At 51.6% G+C, this 24,913-nt stretch overlaps 3 protein-coding genes across 24 annotated transcripts in view; 1 reads left to right on the top strand and 2 right to left on the bottom strand.

Annotated features, from left to right (window-relative positions):
- The window catches only part of AP1G1 (adaptor related protein complex 1 subunit gamma 1), a 45,828-nt gene extending 43,779 nt beyond the window's left edge, over positions 1-2,049 (bottom strand). For 2 of the 8 annotated variants that reach the window (XR_016470723.1, XM_031615041.2), the window contains exon 1: positions 1,750-2,049. The gene's annotated coding sequence lies outside the window, so the exon portion shown is untranslated. Of the gene's footprint in view, positions 1-446; positions 518-618; positions 1,199-1,235; positions 1,389-1,749 lie in introns of those variants that run through there. The other 6 variants (XM_031615042.2, XM_090149551.1, XM_031615038.2 and 3 more) reach the window with 5 other exon arrangements.
- Positions 2,050-2,138: 89 nt separating this feature from the next.
- ATXN1L (ataxin 1 like) lies at positions 2,139-15,718 on the top strand. Of its 4 annotated transcripts, none has more exons than XM_090149554.1 (3): positions 4,172-4,239; positions 4,504-6,206; positions 15,408-15,718. In XM_090149554.1, the coding sequence occupies exons 2-3, from the start codon at positions 4,614-4,616 to the stop codon at positions 15,513-15,515; spliced, it is 1,701 nt and encodes a 566-aa protein (XP_090005680.1). In that variant the 5' UTR covers positions 4,172-4,239; positions 4,504-4,613; the 3' UTR covers positions 15,516-15,718. The 4 variants fall into 4 exon arrangements, with proteins under 4 accessions (XP_090005679.1, XP_090005680.1, XP_031470908.1 ...); XM_031615048.2 differs by lacking the exon at positions 15,408-15,718 and adding an exon at positions 10,333-10,895; XM_090149553.1 differs by lacking the exons at positions 4,172-4,239; positions 15,408-15,718 and adding an exon at positions 2,139-2,710 and having other exon boundaries at positions 4,504-10,895.
- Positions 13,255-24,787, bottom strand: ZNF821 (zinc finger protein 821). Of its 12 annotated transcripts, none has more exons than XM_090149555.1 (8): positions 24,536-24,787; positions 23,373-23,464; positions 20,304-21,348; positions 17,190-19,857; positions 16,535-16,677; positions 15,880-15,984; positions 14,812-14,978; positions 13,255-14,142 (listed from the first exon to the last, which is right to left on the bottom strand). In XM_090149555.1, exons 4-8 carry the CDS (start codon positions 17,413-17,415, stop codon positions 13,488-13,490), a joined length of 1,296 nt encoding a protein of 431 aa, XP_090005681.1. In that variant the 5' UTR covers positions 17,416-19,857; positions 20,304-21,348; positions 23,373-23,464; positions 24,536-24,787; the 3' UTR covers positions 13,255-13,487. The 12 variants fall into 12 exon arrangements, with proteins under 12 accessions (XP_090005681.1, XP_031470918.1, XP_090005686.1 ...); XM_031615058.2 differs by having other exon boundaries at positions 21,155-21,348; XM_090149560.1 differs by having other exon boundaries at positions 17,190-17,315; positions 21,155-21,348.
- Between the last annotated feature and the right edge of the window lie 126 nt (positions 24,788-24,913).

The raw sequence follows: 24,913 nt of genomic DNA, 5'->3' as shown, positions 1-24,913 counted from the left end.
TAGGAACACAACTATCACAATAGATGAGACTGTTTTCCTCGAAGAACATCCCAGTACAAGTACAAATTAACATCACTTTCAGTCAGAAGAGTTTGCCCTCTTATTAAACAAAACAGCTCATCTCTAAAGAAGTCTAAAAATGCACATCACAATTCAAAAATAAGAGCAAACATTCATGCAAAGGAGGCGCAAGATGCTGTGCTGAATACCTTTAACTTCAGAAGTGATTAAGAACTGTATTAGCCCTTATACTCTGAAAGGCAACTTTCCAAATCTTAACTCATGCAGTCTATCCGCATGTCAAAGAACGGACAGATTCAGCTCCTTTCTGCTGCTCAATGCCTTTATGTTCCATAAATGAACTTACTGATCTCATCAGGTTACAACAATGCTAATTCAAAAGTCCTGTCTGTCTGCAAAGAGGCTATCAGGATTGGGAAGTTTACCTCTCACCCTCACTCATAGGCCAGGACACTGCCAACAGAAGTATGGAAGAACTCCACTTTGATTACAGCACCTTTTGGAAAAAAAAAAAGGTCAGATCAAAAGTCACAGGGACTTGGGAAAAGAAAGGGAAGAGAATATCCCCCTACAATAATAATAATAAATAAATGGAACCTGAAAGTTATCCCATGCACCGGGGCCAGGAAAGCTGAATGCCCCTCACAAACGGACTTTCCTTCCTGTTATCAGGTCACAGGAATTTAAGTTTGTTCCTCTCCTCCTCCCAGGCAGAAGTGAGGGCTCACATTGCACGCTGCCCCCGAGGAACAAAGCCTCCTGCCTTCATTCAGCTCTCGGGTATCCACTGAAATGCACTGTTTGAAGACCGAGCATGAGCAGGAAAAAGGAAAAGTTTGGTGGTAGAAAGGAAACATGCAGATAAACAGAGAAAAAACGGTTTACAGAAAGGGGGAAGAAAAGCATACAAAAGATCGAGATTTACGCTACTGCATAGAATCAGAGCAGAAAAAAAAATCTTCAATCTATCATTTTAAACGCTAGATGAGAAGAGCACTACGCAATGAGAAGTACGTCCTGTTCTGCTTAAGCTGCTGAGTCCCAAATGCCCCTTCGGGTCCTGCACGTGAAACGCCCTTCCGAAGCACTTCCACCTCGCCCCGTATTTTTCCATTCAGACTTCAAGCCTTCGGAACCGAACGCACCACGAAACGCCCGAAAGCAGCGCGGGACGAACAGCAGCCCCATCCGCCAGCTTCCGAACCAACGCCTACCGTTAAAACGGCCGCGGTTCGCCTCGGGGCTTCTGAAGAGGAACAGGGACGGCTCCGAGCACCGCGCCGCCTTTCAGCCGCCGAGCCGAGGCCGTTCCCTGCCGGCGGAACTCCCGCAGCGCCGCGCGGCGTCACCAAGCCCGGCAACGGGGCTGCGCGGCGGCCCGCACCCGCCGCTGAAACCCGAAGGCCGCGGGAAGCGCTGCCTCCGCCTCCCGAAGCCCCGAGACGGCGCGGGCCGACGGCCCGGAGCGCCGAGCAGAGGCCGCGGGAGCGGCCGCGACCGAGCGAGGGCGGGTGGAGCGCGAGGAGCCGCGGGACGGCGGCCGGCCGGGAGGTCGGGCGGGCAGCGCCCCGAGAGCGGCGCGGCGGCAGTCGCGGTCCCGGGCCGCGCGATCCTGTGGGCCGCGAGCGACGCCGACCGAGAGCCCGGCCCGCCGGCACCGGGAGGAGAGGAGGAACCGGGGAGCGGAGCGGCGGCGGGAGGGAGGACGGGCGCCGCGGCCCCACTCACCGGGCCGGTCCCTGGAGCGGAGGCGGCAGCAGAGGCCAGGCATTCAAAATGGCGGCGGACCGGCCTCAGCACCGATACCGCAGGCGGAGGGATCCGCGCTCCGGAACGCTCCTCTCGGCCTCCCGGCCTCTGCCGGCGTCGGTCCCGAAAAACAGCCGGGCGGCCTCGGCCGCGGCGGCGCCGAGCGGGCGCGAGACGGGCGGCGGCGAGGCAGAAAAGGCCCCGCGCACTACTTTTCCCGGCGGAAGCGCACGCGGCGTCGGCGCTGGCGGAGAGGCGCGAGAGCCCCGTGGCAGTCGCTGATGACGTCACGCGCGGGGCGGTCCCGCGGAGCGCTGCCCCGTGGTGCGGCCCTGCGGGCGGCGCGGCGGGAAGGAGGCGGGCGCGGGGCGGGGCTTCGGGCGGGCGCGGCCGCAGAACGGAACGTTCGGAAGGTGCGAACTTCGCGTACGGGCAGATCGTTCCGAGGACGGGACGCGGCGGGACCGGCGTACGCCCTGCTTACGGTGGCGGTCACGTTAAAGGCACGGTCCGGCATTCCCGGCGTACCGCGGGCAAAGCGCTCTGCCGCCCGTTCTGCCGGCACGAGGGGCCGCGCGACGGCCGAACGTCCCTGGCTGTTCTTGTTTTCTAACAGTTTCGGGGGGGGGGAACCGCAGCGACTGCACGGCGGGGAGCGGAGCGCCGCGGAGCCGGAAGGGCTCAGCGCACGGCAACGGGAGCGGGATGCCGAGGGACCCCGCGCGGGGGCCTTTTATGATGGAGTGACGGCATCGGTGGACAAGGGAAAGGCGACCGATGTCATTTACCTGGACTTGAGCAAGGCCTTTGACATGGTCCCCCACCACATCCTTATCTCCAAACCGGAGGGATGTGGATTTGATGGGTGGACCACTCGATGGATAAGAAACTGGTTGAAAGGCCGCAGACAGACGGTGGTCATCAATGGCTCTATGTCCAGGTGAGGCTGGTAACGAGCGGCGTCCCCCAGGGGTCTGTCTTGGGACCGGTGCTCTTTAACATCTTTATCAATGACATCGATGACGGAATTGAGTGCACCCTTACCAAGTTTGCTGACGACACCAAGCTGAGTGGTGCGGTTGACACGGTTGAAGGAAGGGATGCCATTCAGAGGGACCTCGAGAGGCTAGAAAGGTGGGCTGGGTGAACCTGATGAGGTTCAACACGGCAAAGTGCAGAGTTTTGCACTTGGGCCGGAGGAATCCCAGGCATCCCTACAGACTGGAAGGAGAGGTCCTTGAGAGCAGCCCTGTGGAGAAGGACCTGGGGGTCTTGATAGATGAAAAACTTAACATGAGCCAGCAGTGTGCCCTTGCGGCTTGGAAGGCAAATGGGATCCTGGGCTCCATCAGAAGAGGGGTGGCCAGCAGGGACAGAGAGGTGATTGTTCCCCTCTACTCTGCTCTTGTGAGGCCCCATCTGGAATACTGCGTCCAGGTCTGGCAGCCCCCAGTACAAGAAAGACAGAGAGCTGTTGGAGAAGGTCCAGAGGAGGGCCACGAAGATGATCAGGGGACTGGAGCACCTCCCCTATGAGTACAGGCTGAGGGAGCTGGGCTTGTTCAGCCTGGAGAAAAGAAGGCTGCGGGGTGACCTCATTGCAGCCTTTCAGTACCTAAAGGGAGCCTACAAAGAGGAGGGGAATCAACTCTTTGAAAGGGTGAGTGACAGCAGGACAAGGGGAAATGGTTTTAAGCTGAGGGAAGGGAGATTTAGGTTGGACGTCAGGGGGAAATTCTTTACGGAGAGAGTGGTGAGGTACTGGAACAGCTGCCCAGAGAGGTTGTGGATGCCCCGTCCCTGGAGGTGTTCAAAGCCAGATTGGATGGGGCCCTGGGCAGCCTGGTCTAGCATTAGGTGGAATGGTTGGTGGCCCTGCATGTGGCAGGGGGGTTGGAGATTCGTGATCCTTGAGGTCCCTTCCAACCCTGGCAATTCTGTGATTCTGTCTCGGATCCTTTGCCACCATGAAAATCAGCGAACGCCACGAGACGAAGAACCGGAGCCGAGGCGGCACCGGGAGCGGCGCCCGCCGGAGCGCGGGGAGGGGAAGGGCCGGGGGGACGGCGGCGAACCCCGGAGCGGCGCTGGGCGCGTGAGCCGCCCCGGGCCGCCATCCGGTGCCTGCGCCGGGGTCAGCCGCGCTCCAGGACGGCGCTTCTCCTCCGAACTGGCGCCTCACCCGCCCCCGAGCCGCTCGGAGCCGGCCGCGCTCTCTCCCGGCGGCGGTCCGCCCCCCGTTCTCTCGGCCGGCGCCCGGTCCTCGCCTCCCGTCGCCGCGGCAACCGGCTCTGCGGGCGCCCCTCGGCGTCACCGCCACTCCCTCCGGCGGCCCGTGAGGCGCTTCCGGCGCGCGGGGCCGTTACGTCATCACCGCGCGCGGCGGCGCGGGGAGGGGCCGGGCCGGAGGCGGCCGCGGGCGGCGGCGGGGCCGATGGGGGTCGCGGAGGAGGAGCCGGGCGATGGCGGGTGAGCCGCGGGCCGCGGCGGGCGCCGGGCGGGCCTGCGGAGGTGGGGCGTGGCTGCGGCGCCTCGAGCCCCGCCGGGCGGGGCGGGGCGGGGCGCGGCCGAGCTCGGGCGCCCTCTGTCCCCGGGGCTGGAGCTCCGGAGCGGGGCGGGGTCCGGCCCGGCCAGGCCCGGCGCTTCTCGGCGCGAGGCTCATTCCGTGCCGGCGGCTCGGTTCCGGTTCGGCGTCGGGTCCGGGGCTCACGGCTCCCTCTGTTCCCGGTGCAGGTGAGGCGGCGGCCGGCGGCGGGGATCCGGGAGCCGGCGTGTGGCAGCCCCTTCGGGTGCCCCCATGAACAAGCGTCGCGGCCGGGGCTGCCGGGACACCGTGGGGCACCATGAGAGCGGGCCACGAGCGGAGCCAGGAGTGCCTCCCGCCAAAGAAGCGGGACCTTCCCGCCGCCAGCGCCGGCACGGAGGCGGGACGGGCGGGGGGTGCCCAGGCTTCGACCGAGGGTCCCGAGTGGGCCAGGACCGTCGGGTCGAGCGCTGTGGCCCTACGCTACGGCCCCGGGGAGGCGGCGGAGGCGGTAGCGGGGCTGACGGTGGACCAGTACGGGATGCTCTATAAAGTGGCGATGCCGCCCGCCACCTTCTCCCCCACGGGCCTGCATCCCGTGGTGAATGTGAGCCCCCTGACCCCCACCTTCAATGTGACCTCGCCAATAATCCAGCACCCGGGGGTGCCGTACCCTCCCATCCATTATGCGCAGATCCCTCCGACGTCCTTACAGTTCATCGGCTCGCACTACACGGTGCCCTATGCTGTCCCTCCTGGCTTCCTGCCTAGTCCTCTCCTGTCTCCTTCTAGCAACCTCACCGCCTCTCACGTCCCCCACTTTGTGCCATATGCCTCTCTCTTCACCGAAGAAGCTGCTCCTTCCCCCCAGACTACCTCTCCTACCCACAGCTTCAACAAATCTGCTTCTGCAGTCTCTCCTGGCCAGATGCAGCACCATGCTGTGACCCAGCCACTAGATACCGCACCAGGTAGGATTCCTGTTTATTATCAGATGTCTCGCCTCCCACCTGGGTATTCAGGATACGAGACGCCTACAGCAGGTGGAAACCCAGATTCTTCTCAGCAAGACAGTCAGCTGGGTTCAGAGGTAGCTGCCGCCAATGGTGAACAGAGACATCTGGAGCACAATGTGGTGAGGAGGACCAGCGAGGCTGCGGACTCTGCCAGCAGTAAAGCTGAAGACTGTCTGCCAGGGTCTGCAGTGAGATGTGTTGTTGATGGACAGATTCTTTCAGGTTACCAGACGTTCAGAACAGAGGTTTCTGTGCCAGCACATAGAAGCACTCCAGACACTGATCTGGAGGTTCAGAGGGTGGTGGGGGTGTTGGCCTCTCAGGATTATCATATTCTGGCAGCCCAGAGGAAAGATGACCTGAGCCCTTTAAACCTTTGCCATAATATCCCTGATCAGCAGGGGGAGTCGAAGGACATTTTGAGGAACACAGTGGAAAGGGGTGCTGCTGAGAAGAGCCAGTCCAGGAGTCCATACATTGTGTCCCCTGAAGAGATGGTTAGACAAAGACAGTTAACCAAAGGAATGGTGATAACTAACGGCAAGCCAGTCCTGGTTTCTGCTGGCTCTGAGCCCATCAGGTCATCCATTTCAGAAGCCCTGGTGAGGCAGAGCCCAATTGTACAGGCTCAAGGAGGCATGCTTGAAAAGGACCCGGCCCAGCTGCAGCCATCCAGCTCCTCTCGCTTGCCCTCTCACTTCATGAAAGGAGCCATCATCCAGCTGGCTACAGGAGAGCTGAAGCGGGTGGAGGACTTGCAGACTCAAGACTTTGTTCGCAGCGCAGAGGTGAGCGGAGGCCTGAAGATTGACTCGAGCACTGTGGTGGATATCCAGGACAGCCAGTGGCCTGGGCTTGTCACGTTGCATTTTGTGGTTGGGGAGCAACAAAGTAAAGTAAGCATTGATGTGCCCCCAGAGCATCCCTTCTTTGTGTATGGCCAGGGCTGGTCCTCCTGTAGCCCAGGGCGGACTGCTCAGCTCTTTGCTTTGACCTGTCACAGGCTGCAGGTGGGTGATGTCTGCATATCGATCAGTTTGCAGAGCATGAACGGCAACTCTGCTTCTCAGGCTAACTACCCTTTCACAGATCAGTTGATATCTACTAGTGAGAGATCTGAAATAACTGCTCAGGGGTCCAGAGAACCATCTGACAGAGCTGCTGAAAGGAAGACACAGGCAGAAAGGGAAAATGCAGCTCAGAGCTCTAGCGAAGAACCTTCTCAGCCTGAGACTGGCAGTCAGCATAGCTGGACAGCCCCTGGCTTCCAAAGACACAGCGTGCAGGCAGAGGAGCCATGTCACTCTCTGCTCCGTCCCTCTTTCATTCCCCAGGAGGTCAAGCTGTCTATTGAAGGGCGTTCTAATGCAGGGAAATGATCCCTTTATGGTTGTGAGCTAGGGCATCCCCTGTGGGTGAGCCTTGCCTACATCGGGTGGAGAAATTGCACAGACTTTGTGACAGGTTCACCAGCAAGACTGCTTTCTGCCCCGCAGGACTGGATTTATTCCAGTTCAGTGGCTGACCAGTTCCTCTTGGAGAGTACGGGGGGGCTCCAGTGCCTCAGGAAGCAGCAACAGGCCAGCTGGGGTAGAGAACAGGGATGTGCTCATGAGCTTGCAATGAGAGCATCCAGAGGCTGGACTTTCTTGCACCTCTCTGAATAACTGATTCCCTGCAGGGCAGGGTCTAAGCATTCAGGGAAGGTAGAGAGATGGGAAAGGCAGACATGGCTTAAGGTAGCAGATAAAATTGCTGAAGATTTTATTCCTCCTTTCTCTTGATGGGGAGAGATGGGTCTCCTTTGGAGTGTAGGGGGCTCTACTCCCACTATCCCCTTTCTTCACACATGCACTTTAAAAGGACCGTTCACCAATGGAGCTCTTGAGGGCAGGACACAGATGCTTCTCTGATGGTTCTGTTTAATGTCTCTTCCACTGAATCCAACTGCTCTTTTTGCAAAGAATGTACAGAGATTTCCACGAATCACAGAAATCAAGAGGAAGGACCAAAAGGATAGGTTTGGGTGCAGGTGGATAGAGAACTTGAGCACTTGAGATGGGACACAGAATGGGAGACTTCAGTTTCCTGATATGAAATATTTTTATTGTCACCAAAATTATTTAAATATTTGTCACCAAATCTAATCTTCCTTCCTGTGTTAATAACCTTAAAAACAAAAACCTCTTGGGTGTAAGGCTTTTATGCTTAGTCTACAGGTGAATGGGGTTAGTTTTTTTTTATGTTGTTTTGTTCATGTTTTCAGAAAGCTAGTAAAACATATATAGCATTCTCTAGTGAAAATGAAAATGCATCCTTCTACTGTAAGAAGACCGAGACCATTGTGTAATTAAATCAGAAGCAGAACTTTACAGATGGCTAGTTCTTCCCTGCAGGCAGTCTTCTGAATAAACTGTAGACAGCGGACAAGTGTTTTTGCCTGTGCAGGCAAAGTACAGATCTTCTGCTAGGGACTCTAAAAATACCACCGCATTGTAAGGCATATTTGGGTGTTTTTCTATTTGTTGTTCTGATGCTGTGGAACTGAGAATAGTCTTTTTCACAGTGAGATTTAACAGAAGTGTTTATTAATACTTTGTCATGGTAATAACACTCCGTTCAGGTGAAGGCTCCTGTAATTACACTAATTTAACCTCTCTGGTGCTGTGATATGACACCGGCTGTAACTGCGTAGATAGAATTAGAAAGTCACTATTTTGTTGAGAATAAGAGTCTTCACCGGCTTAGCTTGGGTTTAAGTATTCCTTGTAATATGGTGCCCATGGCTGTGTTAGGTCCAGGCTTTTGAGGGTTTCTTTTCAGCATGTGGATCCCTGGAGAGCTGCTCCTGATGTTAGAGTACCATTTTCTGTCTCCCTGTTCTCATCGTGCTGAAGGTTCCTGCCAGGCGTGCCGATGGCAGCGCGCTGCTCCTCTCACCATCTTCCCGCTCAGCTCGCTTGCAGTGCGACAGTCCAAATTCCATCCAGAAAGGTGTCCTCTAAACATCTGGCTTCAGTTGGCTGCATGACAAGGATGTTTTGCACAGGTGCTAGGCAAGCTAGAGAATCTTCTGAATGGTTCTTCCACCAATCTGTTTTCCTAGTACATTGCTAGCAATTTCTATTGCCTTTGAAATGCCTGCATGAAGAAAACAGTTTATTTTCAGGCCTTAGTTGAGATATGCTCTGTTCACGCCTTCAGTGTTTGTGCCTCACAGGGTTTCTCCAGAGTGAGGATGCTGCCTGTGTCTTGCGTAGCTTTCCCCCAATGACACACAGCTCATGATCTCATCAGCTGCATTCAGAATTGTACAAAGTCATGGTGACACTGTCACATGGAGGTTCTGCTTCCTTTGCCTGCGGGAAGGATGTTGTCTTCATGGCGCTGTTTGTAAGTGAAACGCCTTGTCTGGGCCCTGGTGCCTGGCTGTCACTTCGCGTGATTCACTGTTGCTATTCCTTGAAGTCTTACACAGCGGCCTTGACTAATGCTGGTTAGTATCTCATACTCAGGAAATCCAGGGTGTCTGTGCCGAGACCAGAAGGCAGTGCAGCCCGGGTTCTCTTGCCCTTCTTTGCATGGTGCATGCAGAGCAACTCAGAACTGTGGTAGCCAGCTGAGGAAGGGATCTTGCATCAAGTACAGCCAATGAATGTAGAAGGGATGTTCCATACTCAGAGTGTTTGCACAGCTGAATGGTGCAGAACCTCTCGAGCGCCTGTTCAAAGACAGAAGTCACTGAGAGTTTGGTGAGCCTGCCTTGTCTCTTGTATGTCACTGTACTACTGCTTGTAAACCTCTAGCTCTGGGCAGCGGTCTGAAAGAGCAGGTGTATGAGGCAAGATGCTGCCAAGCGAGAATAGCTCTGTACTTAGGGCAACTGGAGGGCAGTGCCTGTGCTCACCCTGGTGTTTTCCTGCCACCAGTCTGTTTCTGAGAACCAGTATGGTTCTGAGCTTTTCAGAGAGGATTGGGGTGCATTAGACCTTGGGGTTTCTATCCAAATTCCCCACACTGGTGTGTGTTTCAGCTGCCAGGTCTTGTATTCTCTGGAAGCAACAGCTGGGGGCAAGTCTCATGGATGGGTGTTAAGATGAAGGATTTTGTCATCTCAGCTGCTTGCCCCACTGGCTGTTGTCAGGATGGGAACACTGGAGGCCCTCTAGCCCTTCTAAACAGTAGTTGTAATCACTGGAATCTTTCCTTACTGGATTGGGCTGCAAGGCTCACTTCCTGCAGTGGTGGTTGTGTTGTGTTCAGGCTCTCCCAGGACAGGGAGTGTGAGACAGGCTCTGCTGTGGCCAGAAAGACTGTGAACAAACCCATGGAGGAAGCTTCAGTTTCTTAGGTTTACAGGGGTAGGAGAGAGAAAGCCAGGAAGAGATTGTGGAATCAGCTGGTTTTCCAGGCCTTCCTGCAGGCAAAGATGTGACAGGCTTATTAGAGAAATAAACCATTTTCCTGCTGCTGTTGTGAAGGGAGGGAGAGCTGTGGTCTGTCCTACCTGGAGGAGGAGATGTCCTGGCCTTGGTCTTACCCAGCTTGTGTGGAGGTTGTGGGAAGAGTCTGAAGGATGCAGTAATGGATGTCTGTAGCCATCTGTTCCGTCTCATGAAACATTCCTTGGGCCAGCTGCCCAGCAGAGGCCAGGGCTGCTTCCAGGCCAAGCATACGTTGTTCCTCCAGGAACGCGAGACTTGCTCCAGGTGACGAGCGCTCATCACTACCAGACTATGCAGAGGAAGCTCTGTCTGGAAAGGAGGAAGGCTGCAGAGGTCCCTCTGCTTCTCCTTTCCAGCAGGTGCACAAGTATAATGCACTTTTCACATTGTGTCCCTGACCCTCCTGTCCCCACCCCACACTTGAAGTCACTTTCCCCAGTAGAGAACTAACAAACCTTATTAGAAAATATTTTAAATGGAAACTGCAGCAGCTTGAGTAGCCCAAATGCTAGTTCCTGCCCATAGCAGTACATGTGCCTTTCCCTAGCGTCACTCACAACTGCTCTTTGCCTTTCAGGCTGTCTTGGGCCTGAAACTTTGCAGAAGCTGCTCAGATGGCTACGAATGCACATTCTGTACAGAGTTTGGCCCAGGGTGTGTTCCATGTAGGGCTTAACACGCTGGTGGTCGAGACTCCTCCGTGATCTTCATGTCTGTCCACACAGGACAGGACTTGCCCTGACGTCCCAGGCTGCTGCTGCCCTGCCTGCCAACGTGCCACGCGCATCTGGGTTGCTTTCTGCCTTTGTGGCACCTCAGAGCCAGGGAAGGGTCTGCCCACACAAAGCAGAGAAAGATGTGTGGCACTGGGGGACCAGCTGGGCTGCCCTGACACAAGGAGGTCTTTGTAGATAAGTGCTGACCCCTCAACTATAATCCCAGTTATGTAATGGCTGTATTAACATGTAACCAACTGCATTGTATCTAAAGCCTTAGAACTAGTCAGGTGCTCCTCTCCAAACTTGCTCCCACCCCTTTTCTCCTACCTGATCTTTAACAAAGCATTAATAATTCTAAGGATAATCTCTATTTTGTTGTGCTTTTTTTGTAACTGTTTTAAATAAATCAATTTGTACTGTATATTTGTACTTTTGGTGAGATCCTTTTTCCTGTTTTACCATTTTAAGTCTGTACTTGGCTACACACAGATTGTATTTTTATTGTTAATGCTCTTATGAATATTCCATTTAACTTGTTGACTCTGTAAACACAGTATATATCTATCTATCTATATATCTATATATAAACCAATAGCTTTTTCTTTGGTGTTTGAGACTTTTTGCTTGTCTGTGGCATCAGCAATCACTTGGATGTGGGTTCTGTGTTCTTACAGTGATCTGGGATCTATAGCTTCAGCCATAGTTTGCACAGCAAAACAACACTCTGCTGGCCAAGCAGAACACGCATCGTAGAGTAATAGCAACTGCTGCAAAGAGCAGACAGTCAGCTTGGTATGAAAATGGAGGTAAGAATAGAAGTGAGAGATCAGCTCGAAGAACAAAAGAGGATAGGAAGAAGGTAAGATGGAGCCAAACAGATTCTTGCCAGATCTGGTGGCTTTTCCAAAGAGAGTGAGGCCAGACTGGCCTCCAGAAGTCAGTTCTTTGTGGAAAATGAGAAGTTAAAACAACTTCTGCACATTGACAAAAATGTAAGCTTCAGTAAAATTAAAAGCTTTTGGTAGCATTTGCCCACAAGACTGCTTATAGGGTTAGTTTTGTGTCAAGAAAAAAGGAGCACTGTGTATTCCAAATGCAGTTATTGTAAGCACTTAAGCGTGGCCTTCAAAGCGTTCCATCGAAAGTTTTTGAAAAACCAAGTTGTTTCTGACTAGTCTACCTGAAAGTTTTTGTTCCTTGTTTTAACTCAGATCACAGGTGAGATTCTTGTGGCTGTTTCTGACTTAATGCAGAGACAGCAACTCCCCACTACACAGATGTACTGCAGGCTGTGGATGGAAACGTGGTCTTTAGGGCACCACATGCAGCTGTGTATCACACAGTGGTGGGCTGAAGTTTGAAAAGCTACAGCATAAAATTTTAGATGCTCCCTCTTAAGCCACCATTCTCTTAAATGGAGAATGTATGACCTCTCTGTCCTTTACTTCCCAGTTCTGCGCTAATATTTTGCCTTTCACAGTTTAAACATACTTAGGTTTAATTTCCACAGTTGCATAGTTTTATAGTTATTTGTAGTAGCAAGGGGAACATTTCCATATGGGTACAAACCACTACTACGTTCTGCACTGGCTGCTTCTGGGCTTAAATTCACTGCTCTCCAGCAGATTTTCCCAGACTCAATTATTGTAGCTTTCTAGGCACTTCCCCAGCTCAGGACTTCTCTGCATTACTCTCATGGGTTCTGTTACAGTGTAGAAGCAAGAACAGCTTTCTGTTTACTAACAGTTTCCCCAACCCTTCCCATGTGTTACTTGTGACTGCTGAAAGTCATTGTTGGTCACAGAAGAATTTTCAACAGGAATGAATTGCTCAATGTGTGACCCATGATCCCAGATGAGCAGCATTACATTTGGCTGTATTAAAATTGAATAAGCTCATTTAGCTTCGAAATCCCAGAATGGCTGAGGTGGGAAGGGACCTCTGGGTCCATCTGGTCCAACCTCTGCTCAAGCAGGGACAACCAGAGCAGCCTAGCCAGGACCACATCCAGGCAGTTTTTGAACACCTCCATGGATGGAGTGTCCACAGCTTCTCTGGGCAATCCATGCCAGCGTTCTGGCACCTACAGTACAAAAGTGCTTTCTGATGTTCAGGCAGAGCTTCTTGTGCTTCAGCTTGTGCCCACTGCCTCTTTTCCTGTCACTGGGCAGCACTGAGAAGAGCCTGCTCTGACCTCACTGCATCCTCCCCTCAGGTATTTATACTCATTTATACAATTCCCAAACCTTCTTTAGGTTAAACAGTCCCAGCTCGCTCAGCCTTTCCTCACAGGAGAGATGTTCCAGTCTCTTAACCACCTTTATGGCCCTTTGCTGGACTTGCTCCAGTATGTCCATGTCTCTCACTTGCAAACCTGAAATGCTGTTTAAATGAAAATTGCCTCGTTTGTAAACTACTATACTGTTCCGTGCTCACTTATCTTTGTCAGCCCTTCCATTAGTGAGGTTTCTTAGAATTGGAACTCGGTTTCCTGTTAGCTTTTCCATGAGTGTTACTACAAGGAAGCACATAACAAAAGTGTCAACAGAAAGGATGTGTGCAGCCATTTCCAGGGAGATTACTTTTTTTTTTCCCTTGCTTTTTATGGACACAGAGTAGTATTTATTCCTGGAGGAATGGTGAACTAAGTCCTTATCTCCATAGCTTATGCTGCAGTAAACAAGTCTGAGGCATACTTCTTACCTATAGCAGAACTGCAGAAGCCTCAACCCATTTAATAGTGTGAGGGTCCAAGAATAGGACAAAGCACAGAAGGGGGCTAAATAAACATGAAACATTAATTTATTTTCCCACTGTTCGAATGCGGTGGTTGACCCTCAGACTGTAGCCCCAGACAGATATCAATCAGCTCCATTCTCCTCCTGTTTCAGGAGGAAGCCAGAACTACCTATGCAGGAGTGACATCCGGGGAGCCATAGCAGCCCCCTGAACACGGAAGCCTGTTGGTTTGCCTGTGACAGACACAGCAGAGATGGCAGTCTCTGGCTGCAGCTCAATGCAGAGTACTGTTGCTCTGCTCCTCAAAAGTCATTTTGCCCAGCAGTTGGCTCTCCAGCTCCACGTTGCCCACTGGCAGCTGGAAAAAGTTCATTTCAGCTGCCAAAGCTGCCATTGCAGAGGGGTCCTGGCCAAACTGTGCCCGCAGCATCATGTCCATTTTCTCCAGTCGCCGCTTCAACCTCTTGGCCTCACGCTCCCGGATCAGCCGGGCCTGTCGCTTCTCTGGAGTTTCATTGGCACGTTTCAGCCGCATGGCTTCTCGGTCTCGCTGCAGCCGCCGCGCCCGCTGTTCATCTGTCTCCTGCATGCGCTGCAGGCGCTTTGCCTCTCGATCCCGCATACGTCTCACTTCCCGCTCCTCGGGAGTCTCATTGTCCCGCCGGCTCTTCTTGGCGGTGCGCTCCCGCTCCAAACGCTGCAGACGCACTTCCAAGGGCTCGTTCTGCCGACGAAGCGCCCACTTTCGCATGCCAGGTGTCTGTGCCTCCAGCAGCTTACGATAAGCAGCACAGTTGTTGCACACTAGGAGGATGCCTGCAGGATACACAGGGCTGTGAAAGGTAATGTCCTTCCCTCTGACACTGGAGGGGCCCTCGCTCTGTGGCACAGGCAGGCGATCTGCACTGAGCACCTCCGTCAGCTTCTCACTGGAAAGCAGAAAGAGCAGCGTCAGACTTGGTACTGACAGAAGAGTCCTCATCTCAGACTGACAGGGAGGCTCCTACCAGAGCCTATGACAGAGGCCTTTGCCCCAAAATGTGTCTGAATATCTAAAAATCAAGCAACATATACAGGGGTAGGAATGGGATTTGCCCAGAGCACTACTTGGATTAGAAGAGTGCAAAGGCAGGGATTAACGAGCAAGCTGCTCCACACTTTCATTTCTGTATTTCTTCTTTCAGCTCTATTTGCCTAGTCAGCAGGACATAAATGAGGACATTTTTGTTTCTGTATGTAGTCCTGCTTTGGAAAAGAGAAGCTGTCTGGGCAGCACAGACTCAGTGTGATGGATTGCTGGGCAAGGGAAGTAATGACTGTTCTCTCCTGTGACCGGTGACCACAGTGCTCTCTGAACAGCGCTACATTTCACACAGCTAAGAAACACCCTTCAAGCAGCAATGATCACAGAGGTTTTAGCAGGTGATGTGGAGCTGCAGGGATAAAGAGATCAAAGGAATCTCAGTCACTGGGGGTGATCACAAATGGCTGCAAGTAGGGCAGAGATATGATTCCGCTGTCATTTAAGGCAATGCACCTAAGCTTTTCTGTAGGTACCCTCACTCACTCACTCACTCACCAGCCAGGGTGACCCTGACCTGTTGAATGTGGCGTGGCTGGTGAAGCGTGCTCCACACACTGCACAGTTTGACAGCTGGTCCTCTGAGTGGATCAGGAGGTGTCGCCCAAGGGAACCTGGTGAGCTGAGGGCTCTTCCACATACAGGACACATATAGCTCTTGGCGCTCACCACGGCTGCGGTGTGCTGCAAGGCAACCACAAAGTTGTTAGTTACAAATTGCCCAGCTTCCTGCCCAATCTGAGGTGTGCTCAATGAATATAGCAAATTATCTAGTTCAACCTCCTGGAACTGGATCACTTAACCAGTAAATCCTCCAGCTGATAGCTCCTAGACTAGCTCAAGACATTTGGGATGTCACAGATTAAACAGCAAGGAGTAGACCTTTCTACAGCTTCACTGCAGTGTGAGAGAAACAAGTAGGGCCAAAAGAGATCATAAGATCTGACTCTTGTTTTCAGAAATGCATCTGAGGAGCTGCTGTTACTAGACAAAGCATGACTATACTAACAGTAGGCAGCCTGCGGGTGAGGAAAAGTTCACTATGATGGTAGCTAGAAACGATCAACTCGTACAGCTAAGTTGCCAATTCAGTTCTGCTTCATTCTTTCGCAGACACGGACGTGCTGTGAAGACTCCCCACAACAAAACCTGAGTTCCCAGCACAGACTTACTCCAATTCTGGAATCATTTCAGAGGAAAAACAGCTGTTTCCACAGGTAGGAACTATGATAAAGGGACATAATAAGGAGCTGAATGATCAGCTGATCACACTGAATGGTGTAAGAACTGCTTCCATGTTTAACCTGAAGGAACTGTCTGGTCTCAATTTGCAATTGCTTGCGTAGATTGCCTTGGGATGGAGCTGTATTCTCCACATCTCCACATCTGCTTTGCTTATGTTTTTCCCCAGAACTTTTTCTGGACTATCTGCTATAAACTTCAATCGCATCCTAGATAGAAGCTAAGTTCTGTGACTGCAAAGATCAGAACAAAGCCATGCTCCTTGCCCAGGATTGTTTCTGACTTTGGGACAGCTGAGGCACTTAAGGCCACAGACATCGCACTACTTGGAACCACCCCCTACCTGGTATACATGAGCAATGAGCTGCTCTCTGCTTTCATACTCCAGCTGGCAGAGGGGACACTTTGACAGTCCCAGCATGGAGTCAGCATTCAAGCTCTCAGGAACCTACAGGAAAGGAAAGCCATTATGGTGTAAGGCACACTGATCTCCACACAGCCACCCACCCTCCCTTAGCATCTAGTGAGGGACTGCACAATGGCCCAGGCCAGATCAAGTGCAGTGCCCAGTTTCATTGGGGCTGGTTTGCAGTTCTAACAGTCTAAAACTTCCTTTATCCAGCCTCTTAGCCAAACTCTTGCTGTCTCAGGAGGAAGAAGCAGAAGCCTCATGACCTCCACTTGAACCCATGATCTTGCCAGCATGGTGGCTCTAGTAGGCAAGGCCTGCTCGGTAGCAGAAGGGAAAGGTACAGGAACTGAAGGAGGCAAAAGACTTCACAATCATTTTGTCCAGGCAGGGGAATAGTAGTTTGTCCCTGCTATCTCGTGTTCCTGGCCCAAGAACACCTCAAAACCATCTCCATTAAACGGGAGATGTTTGGAGAAGGTGATTATGGGAACAAGATATGAAATTAAGGTTACAGAGAGATGTCTAGACAGTGCCCACCCCTTCTCCCTTGGACACTGATGGGACTGCAATGCCAGTACACACTTGCCTCATTTTCTCTCATCAGCGGGGTTCCAGCTGCAGGTTGTTCTGCATGCTCCAGTTCTTTCTTCACCTTTAGCATTGAGCCATCCTCCTCTGAAGTATGGGAAGAAACTTCATCATGGGTGGTTTCCTCATCATCACTGCCACCTTGAACACACAAAGCAGTTACTCCAACTGTCAGGACCCTGACAGCACTAACAGACCTTAATTGCCCTGACCAGCCTCACCTAGGGCCTCCACTCACACTCAAGACCAGGGGCCCCATTTAAACTCAGGGGGTACTTCAATCCCCAAAGAACCACATTAAGTCCCTGGATCTGACCTGTTACCTGGCTTTGCTTGATGATCACTAGACTGTCAACAGAGCCTGGTACTGTCACCATTCTGGTCCAGTGCTGTGGGACTGCACTCTAGCGGTGAGATTACTGTTCAACCTGCATTGTGGCCATTGGCTATGGGCTTGTCTTTCCTTAGTGAGCAATTCTGCTCTTACTGTTGGCTGATAAAGAGCCAACAGCACAAGAATCAATGGCTAACTCAGAGGAGAAGATGGGTAAAATGGTCCTCAGAGAATTCCCACCAGCTCTGTAGCACCTAGCCTCACCCTATCAGTTTTTCCAGTCCACTACCTTGCAATTACTGGAAGGGGCAGAACTCACTGCTGCTGAAATCACGGTCTTGCAACGGATGAATAGCTGGCCTTTGGTCCCCAAGAGCTCCAGGAAAGCTGTTTTTCATCATGGCTTGGCGGGCTTGCTCCTCCAGCCCTGCAAAGACTTGCTCCCCTGGCAGCCACAAGGACAAAAAGTCAGATTGGTGCTGTTCCATTATTTCACAAAAGCTTGCCAGAAATGCAACAGGTGTGGGGTTGCTCACCTGCAACATGTAGACCCTCTGAAGTCACCTCTCTGAAAGCATTTAAACAACCTCTGTGCTTCCCTGCCCTGTAACTCCAGCCTCCTGTACCTGCTAACACAAGTCTAGTCCCCATATCTCGCTAGCGGATGTGTGTGGTGTCAGGCTGCTCTCTGCAAACACTTTATACACCACTCTGGTCGCATTAAAAAACCTCCAAGGCTTCACATCTGTCACATGTGCTCACATGGCTTCCACTTTTACCAGACAGCCAATCTGTCAACAGTGATAGCACAGCTGTAGGTGGGGAAAAGCCATGCAGGGGTGATGACTGTATCCCAAATCAGACGTGGTGCTACATGGCTGGCTCTTCTAAATCATTTAGAAGCTATTACAAGCAGCACGACAGTACTGCAACAGGATATTCATACTAATTATATCAGGGTCAACCAGTCATATTAGGATCTGGAAAGGCACAGACATTAGTGCTTGCATGATTCCCACATTAGGTTAAACTAAATTCTGAATACAGTCTGGTTTTCTCTTTTTAACTATTTGTATCTCGACTCAACATGAGAACAGGCAACAAAAAACATATTGAAAGAAGGCAATTATCTGAGTTCCTCTGAAAGAAAACTTCCCTACAGCAGTCTCTGCAAGGTTTCCAATTCCAGGGAGTAACTACAGAAGTCAACCACTAATTTTCACATTAAAACAAACAAACAAATGACTTTGTTCTACAGGTAGTGAAGATTTGCTTTTAGCAGTGGATGAGCTACAAGCACTTGGGGCAAGGTGGTAATTCCCAAACAGCTATAGCTTTTGGATCAACATTTCTAAGTTCACAGGAACTACTCAAAATGCAAATGCAGAAATACTATTTAAGATGCAGTGCAAAGAAGGTCAGAGTGCAGCTTTCAAAAAAGTATTGCACCGTCTAGTATAGGGCCACAACTGGCATCAGTACAGGGAACTGCACTCATAACCCAGAGAGACAGCACCAGTCCTGCTACAGGGACAGGTGCATCTCACATGCTGAACTGCTTTAGCCAGCTTTGCCCCATATTTATATACATACTGCCTTTCTGGTGCTTAGCTCAAAATTTCCAACATTGCTTTAATTTATGGAAGATTGCAAAGCCCTTCAGAAGTTTCCGAAGATGTCCGGAGGGGCTGTGCATGCCCCATCCCTGGAGGTCCTCAAGGCCAGACTGGATGGGGCCCTGGGCAACTGACCTAGAGCTTGTCTAACAGCTGGCAGCCCAGCCTGCAGCAGGGGTTGGAACTTCATCATCACTTAGATCCTTTTCAACCCAAACCATTCGGAGATTGTGTGATTCTACTTCTAACACCAATCACAACAACCAGCAGAGCAATCACGTCTGCCAGAGGCCTTTCGGTATAACATACACACAACCACATGAGCACTGATACGGTGCAGTGTGGAGAATCATCCATTAGCTTACAGCCAGAAATGCAAACCATTAAGCTTGTATCTAAAAGGCATCATGGAAATGGAAAAAATAAACTTTTAAAAACTCTACACTTTGCTTATACCAAATTTCTTATTCTACTAATAGCGTTTCTGGAAGAACTTGGGAAAGAGTGCTCAGTTCATCTACTGCCAGACTAAGTCCTACATCAGGGAAGCTTTGGAACTTTAATGTTTGATAGGTACAGGGTTATGTTTTTATTGTCTACACACACACACTCACGTACAAATACACTCCCACCTCCATCCCATTTTGAATACATTTGCATTTCTGTAGAAAGGGAGTAAGACAGGCAACAGCTTTAGGATCACCACTATCAGTAAAGGACATTATGCTCAATATTGAATTCACAGACTCTTCTCCAGAAGTTTCTTTATTAAATACAGAAAGGGCTGTAGGCTGACCACAACACCAAAACAAGTTGCTGCATTTGTTTCACAAGCAGCTAGCGATGTAGAACAGTGAGAGTCAAACAACTGCCTCTGTTTTGCTTTCCAGTTCTCCTCTCCATAATCTTGCAAATGAGTGGGATGCCAGGAGAGCAGCTGTGGAGGTAGGGGCCAGCCCTGTGGTACTGTGCAACAGGGGCAGTTATGACTGCTACGATCTGATGGTGTATCAGCTTGGCAGCCAGAAATGATTATTTTCCTTAGCCCTTCCCTTCTTGAACTGTGTGAATGCAGGATAACTCTCAGGTGTTCTGGAAAATAAACACATAAACAAACAACCTCACTCCAAAATCCACAAAACAAAAATCAGAATAAACTGCATCATTCCCCTGTCTTCCTTCCTAAACAGAAAAGCCTCTCAGAGATGAGCCACTTTACTCCCTCCTTGTACATCAATTTAACTTCCTTTTCATGTAGGTCTTCTCTGTGTTCCTTTCCTGGACCTGAAATTTGCAAGTCTGTCCACCACTGTGGATCTAATCCACCTGCCCCATCGCTATTCTGGGTTGTCCACACTGCTGTAGCGGTTACTGAAATGAAAAACAACAATTGAAAGTGTTAATAACCGCAGCACACAGAGCCCTTTAAGAATCGAGGATTTTGATGCAAATAACAATTGTTGCTCAGTTGAATTGCTGGCTGCTATTTCTTGAAAGATACTTTCTTTTCAAATTGGGAGTATTACAAGCAGCAGAATTCAAGAAATGCTGAAGAGTACAAAGAGAGAGAGAGAGAGAAAGCGTGTGTGCGCGCGCGTGTGTGTGTACACATGTATCAGAGGGAAAAGGAGGGAAACCAAGGATTAATGGGATATTGGGACAACACAGAATAGAGCTAGGAAGTGGTTATTGATTTGATTAACAAATACTGTTCTCAAGAGCTCTAAAGTAAGCATCACTTGCAAAAGGTAGAAGCCATAGAAAGAAAAGCAGCTCATGGGATTGCAGAGAGAGGAAACAAAAGCAAACTCTAATACCTGCAACAGAATTCCTGGCAAGCTCAAGAACAGTGGAATGACCTATAGCTGATGAGTGACATTGCAGCAAAGGACAGGCTTGAAGCAAGATCAGAAGATTAACTGCTTAGAGAGAAGATACTTTTATACTTTAGAGTCTGGAAGAAAATAAAGACCAAATGAATGAAGATACTTCCACAGGAACAATATAACTGCGTGGCATTTTTCAATTCAGTGAGGAATGGGCAATGCGGTAAGTACACTTCAGTATTACAAATATATTTCTTACCATATTGTCAGATGAAAGCATTTTTTATGCAGCACGTGACAATACAAAATTCAATTATTAAAAGCCGATTATGTGCTGCACTCTGCTACATGGAAATGATTACAGTGGAAACTATAAGTAGACTGGCAACCACACACAATGAAATGCTTATGATAACAGTATTTTTTACTGTTGTTTCTGTAGAATTATGAGTTTCCTTACACATCAAATTCTGTTTGAAGTGGTCTGACTTGTAACCACACAATTCTGCATGCCAAAGCACTACTGTGCTGAGTGGAGATAGCAATTGCTGTTGTGAAAGCAAGGTTAAACTGGGGCCATGCTGAGCCTGGAAAGTAACTCTGGAAAGAGCGGCACTGAACAAGCCAGGAACAGGGGAATGCAGCTGTTGCTTGCACAAGTGAATCTGAGAAGGAAGATAACATAGAGCAGCAAGCAAGGAAGAAGTAGGCATCATCCTCTCATGAATTTGTCCGGTTAGATATTCACAGTGGCATTTATGCGAATCCACAAAGCACTTCCCAAGCCCCACAGCCTGCAGATCTGATCCCAATTGCAGACAACTGCATAAAAAGGTGCATACCTGCTGTCCCTTTTATTCCTCTCCTCCCAACAATTTCAGTCTCAAGAAGTTTCAGTAACGTGCCTGCTATGTCTCAGCCTGATTCCTCATTCTGCTGGCTCACCCAGATCTTGGAGATGATGCTCTCTCCGATTTTCCTCGTCATTCACCAGTGCACTGCATGGCAATTCTGGGCCCTCCAGATACACAGCAGGCTAGGTAGACAGAGAAGTCCCAACGATTTGGTGGTGTTCATCATAAGACAGACAAGATTTCCATCCCAAGGAGGAGACATCACCATTGCAATTTTTCATGTATCTGTCAGTCCCCCATTTTCTTCTGATCCTACTTTGCTGCTCTTGATGCCTCCTATCAAATAGTTTATCTGCAGCTAAATATTGCATGTAAGGTGGTGAACAAGTCCCACGCTTCCTTTCTCTATGGCATACCAGATGCCATACCTCAGCCTCGAGCCAGCTGGTAGCATCTTTGTCGGGTAGTTTCTCCAAGACCCAAACTGGTGATACAATCACTTGCATTGCAGATAAAAAAGCAATGGTGTGAAAATACGTGACGACCAAACTCCAAAGCATGTATAGTTCACGTATATAACAATACAAGCTTCTAAAAAACACAACTGTTTGCAGTGGAGTGGAGAAGAGAAATTAACCCACCTAAACACCACGAAAACTCAACATAAACTTTTAAAGCTGCTGTACTCTCTGTGTCCGTAGATGAGAGCCCATAACCCTATACCAGGGCTGACAGAGTAAGTACATGCTTTATATACATCTAATCTAAACAGCAGAAGCATATCTGGGTGCTTTCAGAAGCAAATGTGTGTGGAAAGAAGACGTGTTACTGGCATTGCAGGAGAAAACACAGGATGCATCAAGTTTATCTAATAAAGACAATTCCAAGCAGACAAATCTGTACAAAGCTGTATTCCACCAACTGCTGAACTCAGCACACAGGAAGCAGGAGTGGGAAAGCACAAGTCAGAGCAGCTGCCAAAGTCAGCCCTCAATACTGTGATACTGGCCATCAAGGAAAGCTTTGTCAGCTCTCCCATGCCTAGTACTTGCAGGCTATGGGGCTTTCAAATCAGACAGAGGTAATTCTCACCAGTACACTCATAGAGCGTGCAAAGTGTTAGGTTATGTCAGGATGTATTTTCCTCTAACACAGGGAACAGCATGCATAGATTTCTGATGCTGTATCCATACAAAAAGGCAGCACAGGGAAACACATAGAGACAGGCAAGCCAGCAGCATCAGCAAAGTGAGGCAGTTGCTACGGCCGCAGCAGTCAGCTCTCCATTCCACAGACCTGATAGATACCATAGGTGAGCATTACTTAGGCCTCTCATCTCAATCAGTCTTGCTTTCACATGTCTACAGAAGTGGAGATTTGTTTTTTGCGTTCAAGCCCAGATTTCAAACATCTATCCATCTCCAAAGCTGGGTATATAAAAGGGCATAGCTTCGGACTCCCAACTCCCCTTTGTAAGCAGCCAAAACAAAACCCATGCAGACGCCCCTCTATAGCTGAACATCCATACAGCTGTTTCCCAGCTCCACTAATACCTCACTACAGCCTACCCACAAGAAGTGCTGATGCACAGCATCTTCAGTCCTTTTGCTATCTAACAAATGTTAGGGTCTTGACAATGCTGGAGAAAGACACCCGTCTTCTCAGCTCAGCTCAGGAATGGCCTGACAAATCACATCTGTCCATTATTTGATGTAGGCATTGTCCATTCCCTGCCAGGAAAAGGCAAATGGCTTTATTCACATTATCTGGTGAAAAACTGAGGTACAGTGAGCTTAAGTGACGTGTCCAAGCCAGTCTTTTGAGTCTGCTGCAAAGCAAAGATCAGAAGCCAGGGCACCCAGACTTGTTATACACTCGGACCACCCTACCTTGAACTTTCTTTGCTATCCAAGAACTGGTCAGAGCCTAACATATGCTTGTGACAGTGTGAACACAAAGCAGAGCTACAGGCCCTGTGCACACAAACCTACCTTTACAGTTTGTTCAAGCCTATCCCTGTCCTACCTTGTCAGGACACTGCCAGCTCCCCTGGCATACAGAGTTCTTATTACAGGCCCAAGGACGAAATGTAGGTAACCATTCCCCCACAAACGGTAACTTTCCATCACTGCCCTCCTCCCCTTCTCACTCCACAACTATCCATCTATGACAAGGATCCCGTGGTGCTGTGTAACATAATACTCACAGTGAACTTTGTTAGGAGTGGTCTGTTTCCGACGGGACATGTTTCCCTGACCTGGGAGCACAGTGCGTTCGTTCCCTCAGCAGAGGGCTCACCTGAGAAGAGAAGAGCCTGTCACATACACCACTGGGACTTTCTCAGCCACTGGACAAACACAGCTGAGTGTCTCAGGGTCACTCCCCATCTTCTTGGTCACAGGGCTGAAGTTACAGCCACATTCAGAGCTAGTATCCAACACAATCCGCAAACATTTTACCATGCACGGGCAGCCCACCCAATTCAAACTAAGTAATAAGCAATTCTGCACCCGGCATACATGAAGCTCAGAACGCCCCGCTTCATGAGCGACTGGGCTCAGTCCAAGCACCCTTCTCCCTCCCATTTGCTCCTACTGCGAACGAGGCATCAGCCTAATGACCTCCACCACCGAACCGACCCAGAGAGGGGCAGAGCAGACGCCGGCCCGGGAGGCCGGGCACCGGGAGCCGTCAGCCCCACGCCGGGCACACCGCCGCCCCGGCGCGAGCGGCCCGAGCAGCACAGGGACGGGGCACGGCCCTGCAGGCAGCGCGCGAGCGGGGCAGCCTCACAGGCAGAGCGTGCGGGCGGCGCGGCCACCGGCGGGGCAGCCCCGGACCCCCGCCAGCATCGTCCCTCCGGTACAGCGCCGGGCGGCGGGGCACGCGCCGACACGCCGTCCGGACCCCCTCGAACTTCACAAAGGGAAACGTCGGCCCTCACCCTCCGACCGACGGAGGACAGAATCGATCCCCACGGCTCCTCGGACGCTGACAAAAGGAGGAGCGGAACCCATCGACCGCGGCCGCACAGACGATCGCCGGACACCGCCGGCCTCCCCCGACGATGGGACGCCGGCCCGCGGGCACCCCGGCCCCAAGGCCCGGCCCCAGACACACGGACCCCGCTCCCCGACGGAGGGACGGACGGAGGAACCCGGCCCGCGGCCGCGGAGGGACGAACGGCGGCGCCCGCCCGCCCCGCCCCGCCGCCCGGCCCGCCTCACCCGGTGCCGCCGCCCGCGCCGGGAGCCGCGGACAGACAAAGGGCCGCCGGACAGACAGACGGCAAAATGGCGGCGCCGCCAGAGCGCGCGGCGCGGGCACGGCCCGGCTGAGCCCCCCTCGCCGCCGCCCAGAGCCGCTCACCTGCGTGCCATGGACGCGGGCAGGTGCCGGCCGGCAGAGCCTCGCTCCGCTCCCCGCGCCTCGGGCGGCGGCCGTCCGAGCCCACGAGCCTCGCTTCCCTGCAAGGGCAGAAACCGATGTCACGCCGGTCGGAGCGGCACCGCCCGCCTTCCGAGCTCGCGCGCCCGCCCGGGGGCGAAGCGCTCCGCAGTGGGGGCTCTCAGCCCGCGTCCATTCGCGAACGCGAAGGCCCCGGGGAGCCCCGAGCGGCGCGCAGCGGGGCGCGGCCGCCCCGCCCCGGGACGGAGGGACCCACGGCTGCCAGGGCCGCTCCGATGGCAGCGCGCGGCACCCCGCCGGGGCCGATGGCAGCGGCGCCTCTCCCGAGAGCTCTCTCGC

This window comes from Phasianus colchicus, chromosome 13 (assembly GCF_987193195.1).
Source record: "Phasianus colchicus chromosome 13, bPhaCol1.hap1.1, whole genome shotgun sequence".
Lineage (NCBI taxonomy): Eukaryota > Metazoa > Chordata > Aves > Galliformes > Phasianidae > Phasianus > Phasianus colchicus.
Note: the sequence above shows the minus strand (reverse complement) of the source record. Positions and strands in the feature narration are given on the sequence as shown.

What these genes read in the sequence shown, in the direction of transcription:
- ATXN1L (XM_090149553.1), top strand. Translation starts at nt 4,614, where the DNA reads ATGAGAGCGGGCCACGAGCGGAGCCAGGAGTGCCTCCCGCCAAAGAAG.
- ZNF821 (XM_090149555.1), bottom strand. Translation starts at nt 17,415, where the DNA reads ATGTTGCAGGTGAGCAACCCCACACCTGTTGCATTTCTGGCAAGCTTT. An exon ending in TCATTGCTCATGTATACCAG is followed by an intron (nt 14,979 to 15,879) that starts GTAGGGGGTGGT and finishes GTTGCCTTGCAG; the next exon opens with CACACCGCAGCCGTGGTGAG. An exon ending in AGCCACGCCACATTCAACAG is followed by an intron (nt 14,143 to 14,811) that starts GTCAGGGTCACC and finishes TCTGCTTTCCAG; the next exon opens with TGAGAAGCTGACGGAGGTGC.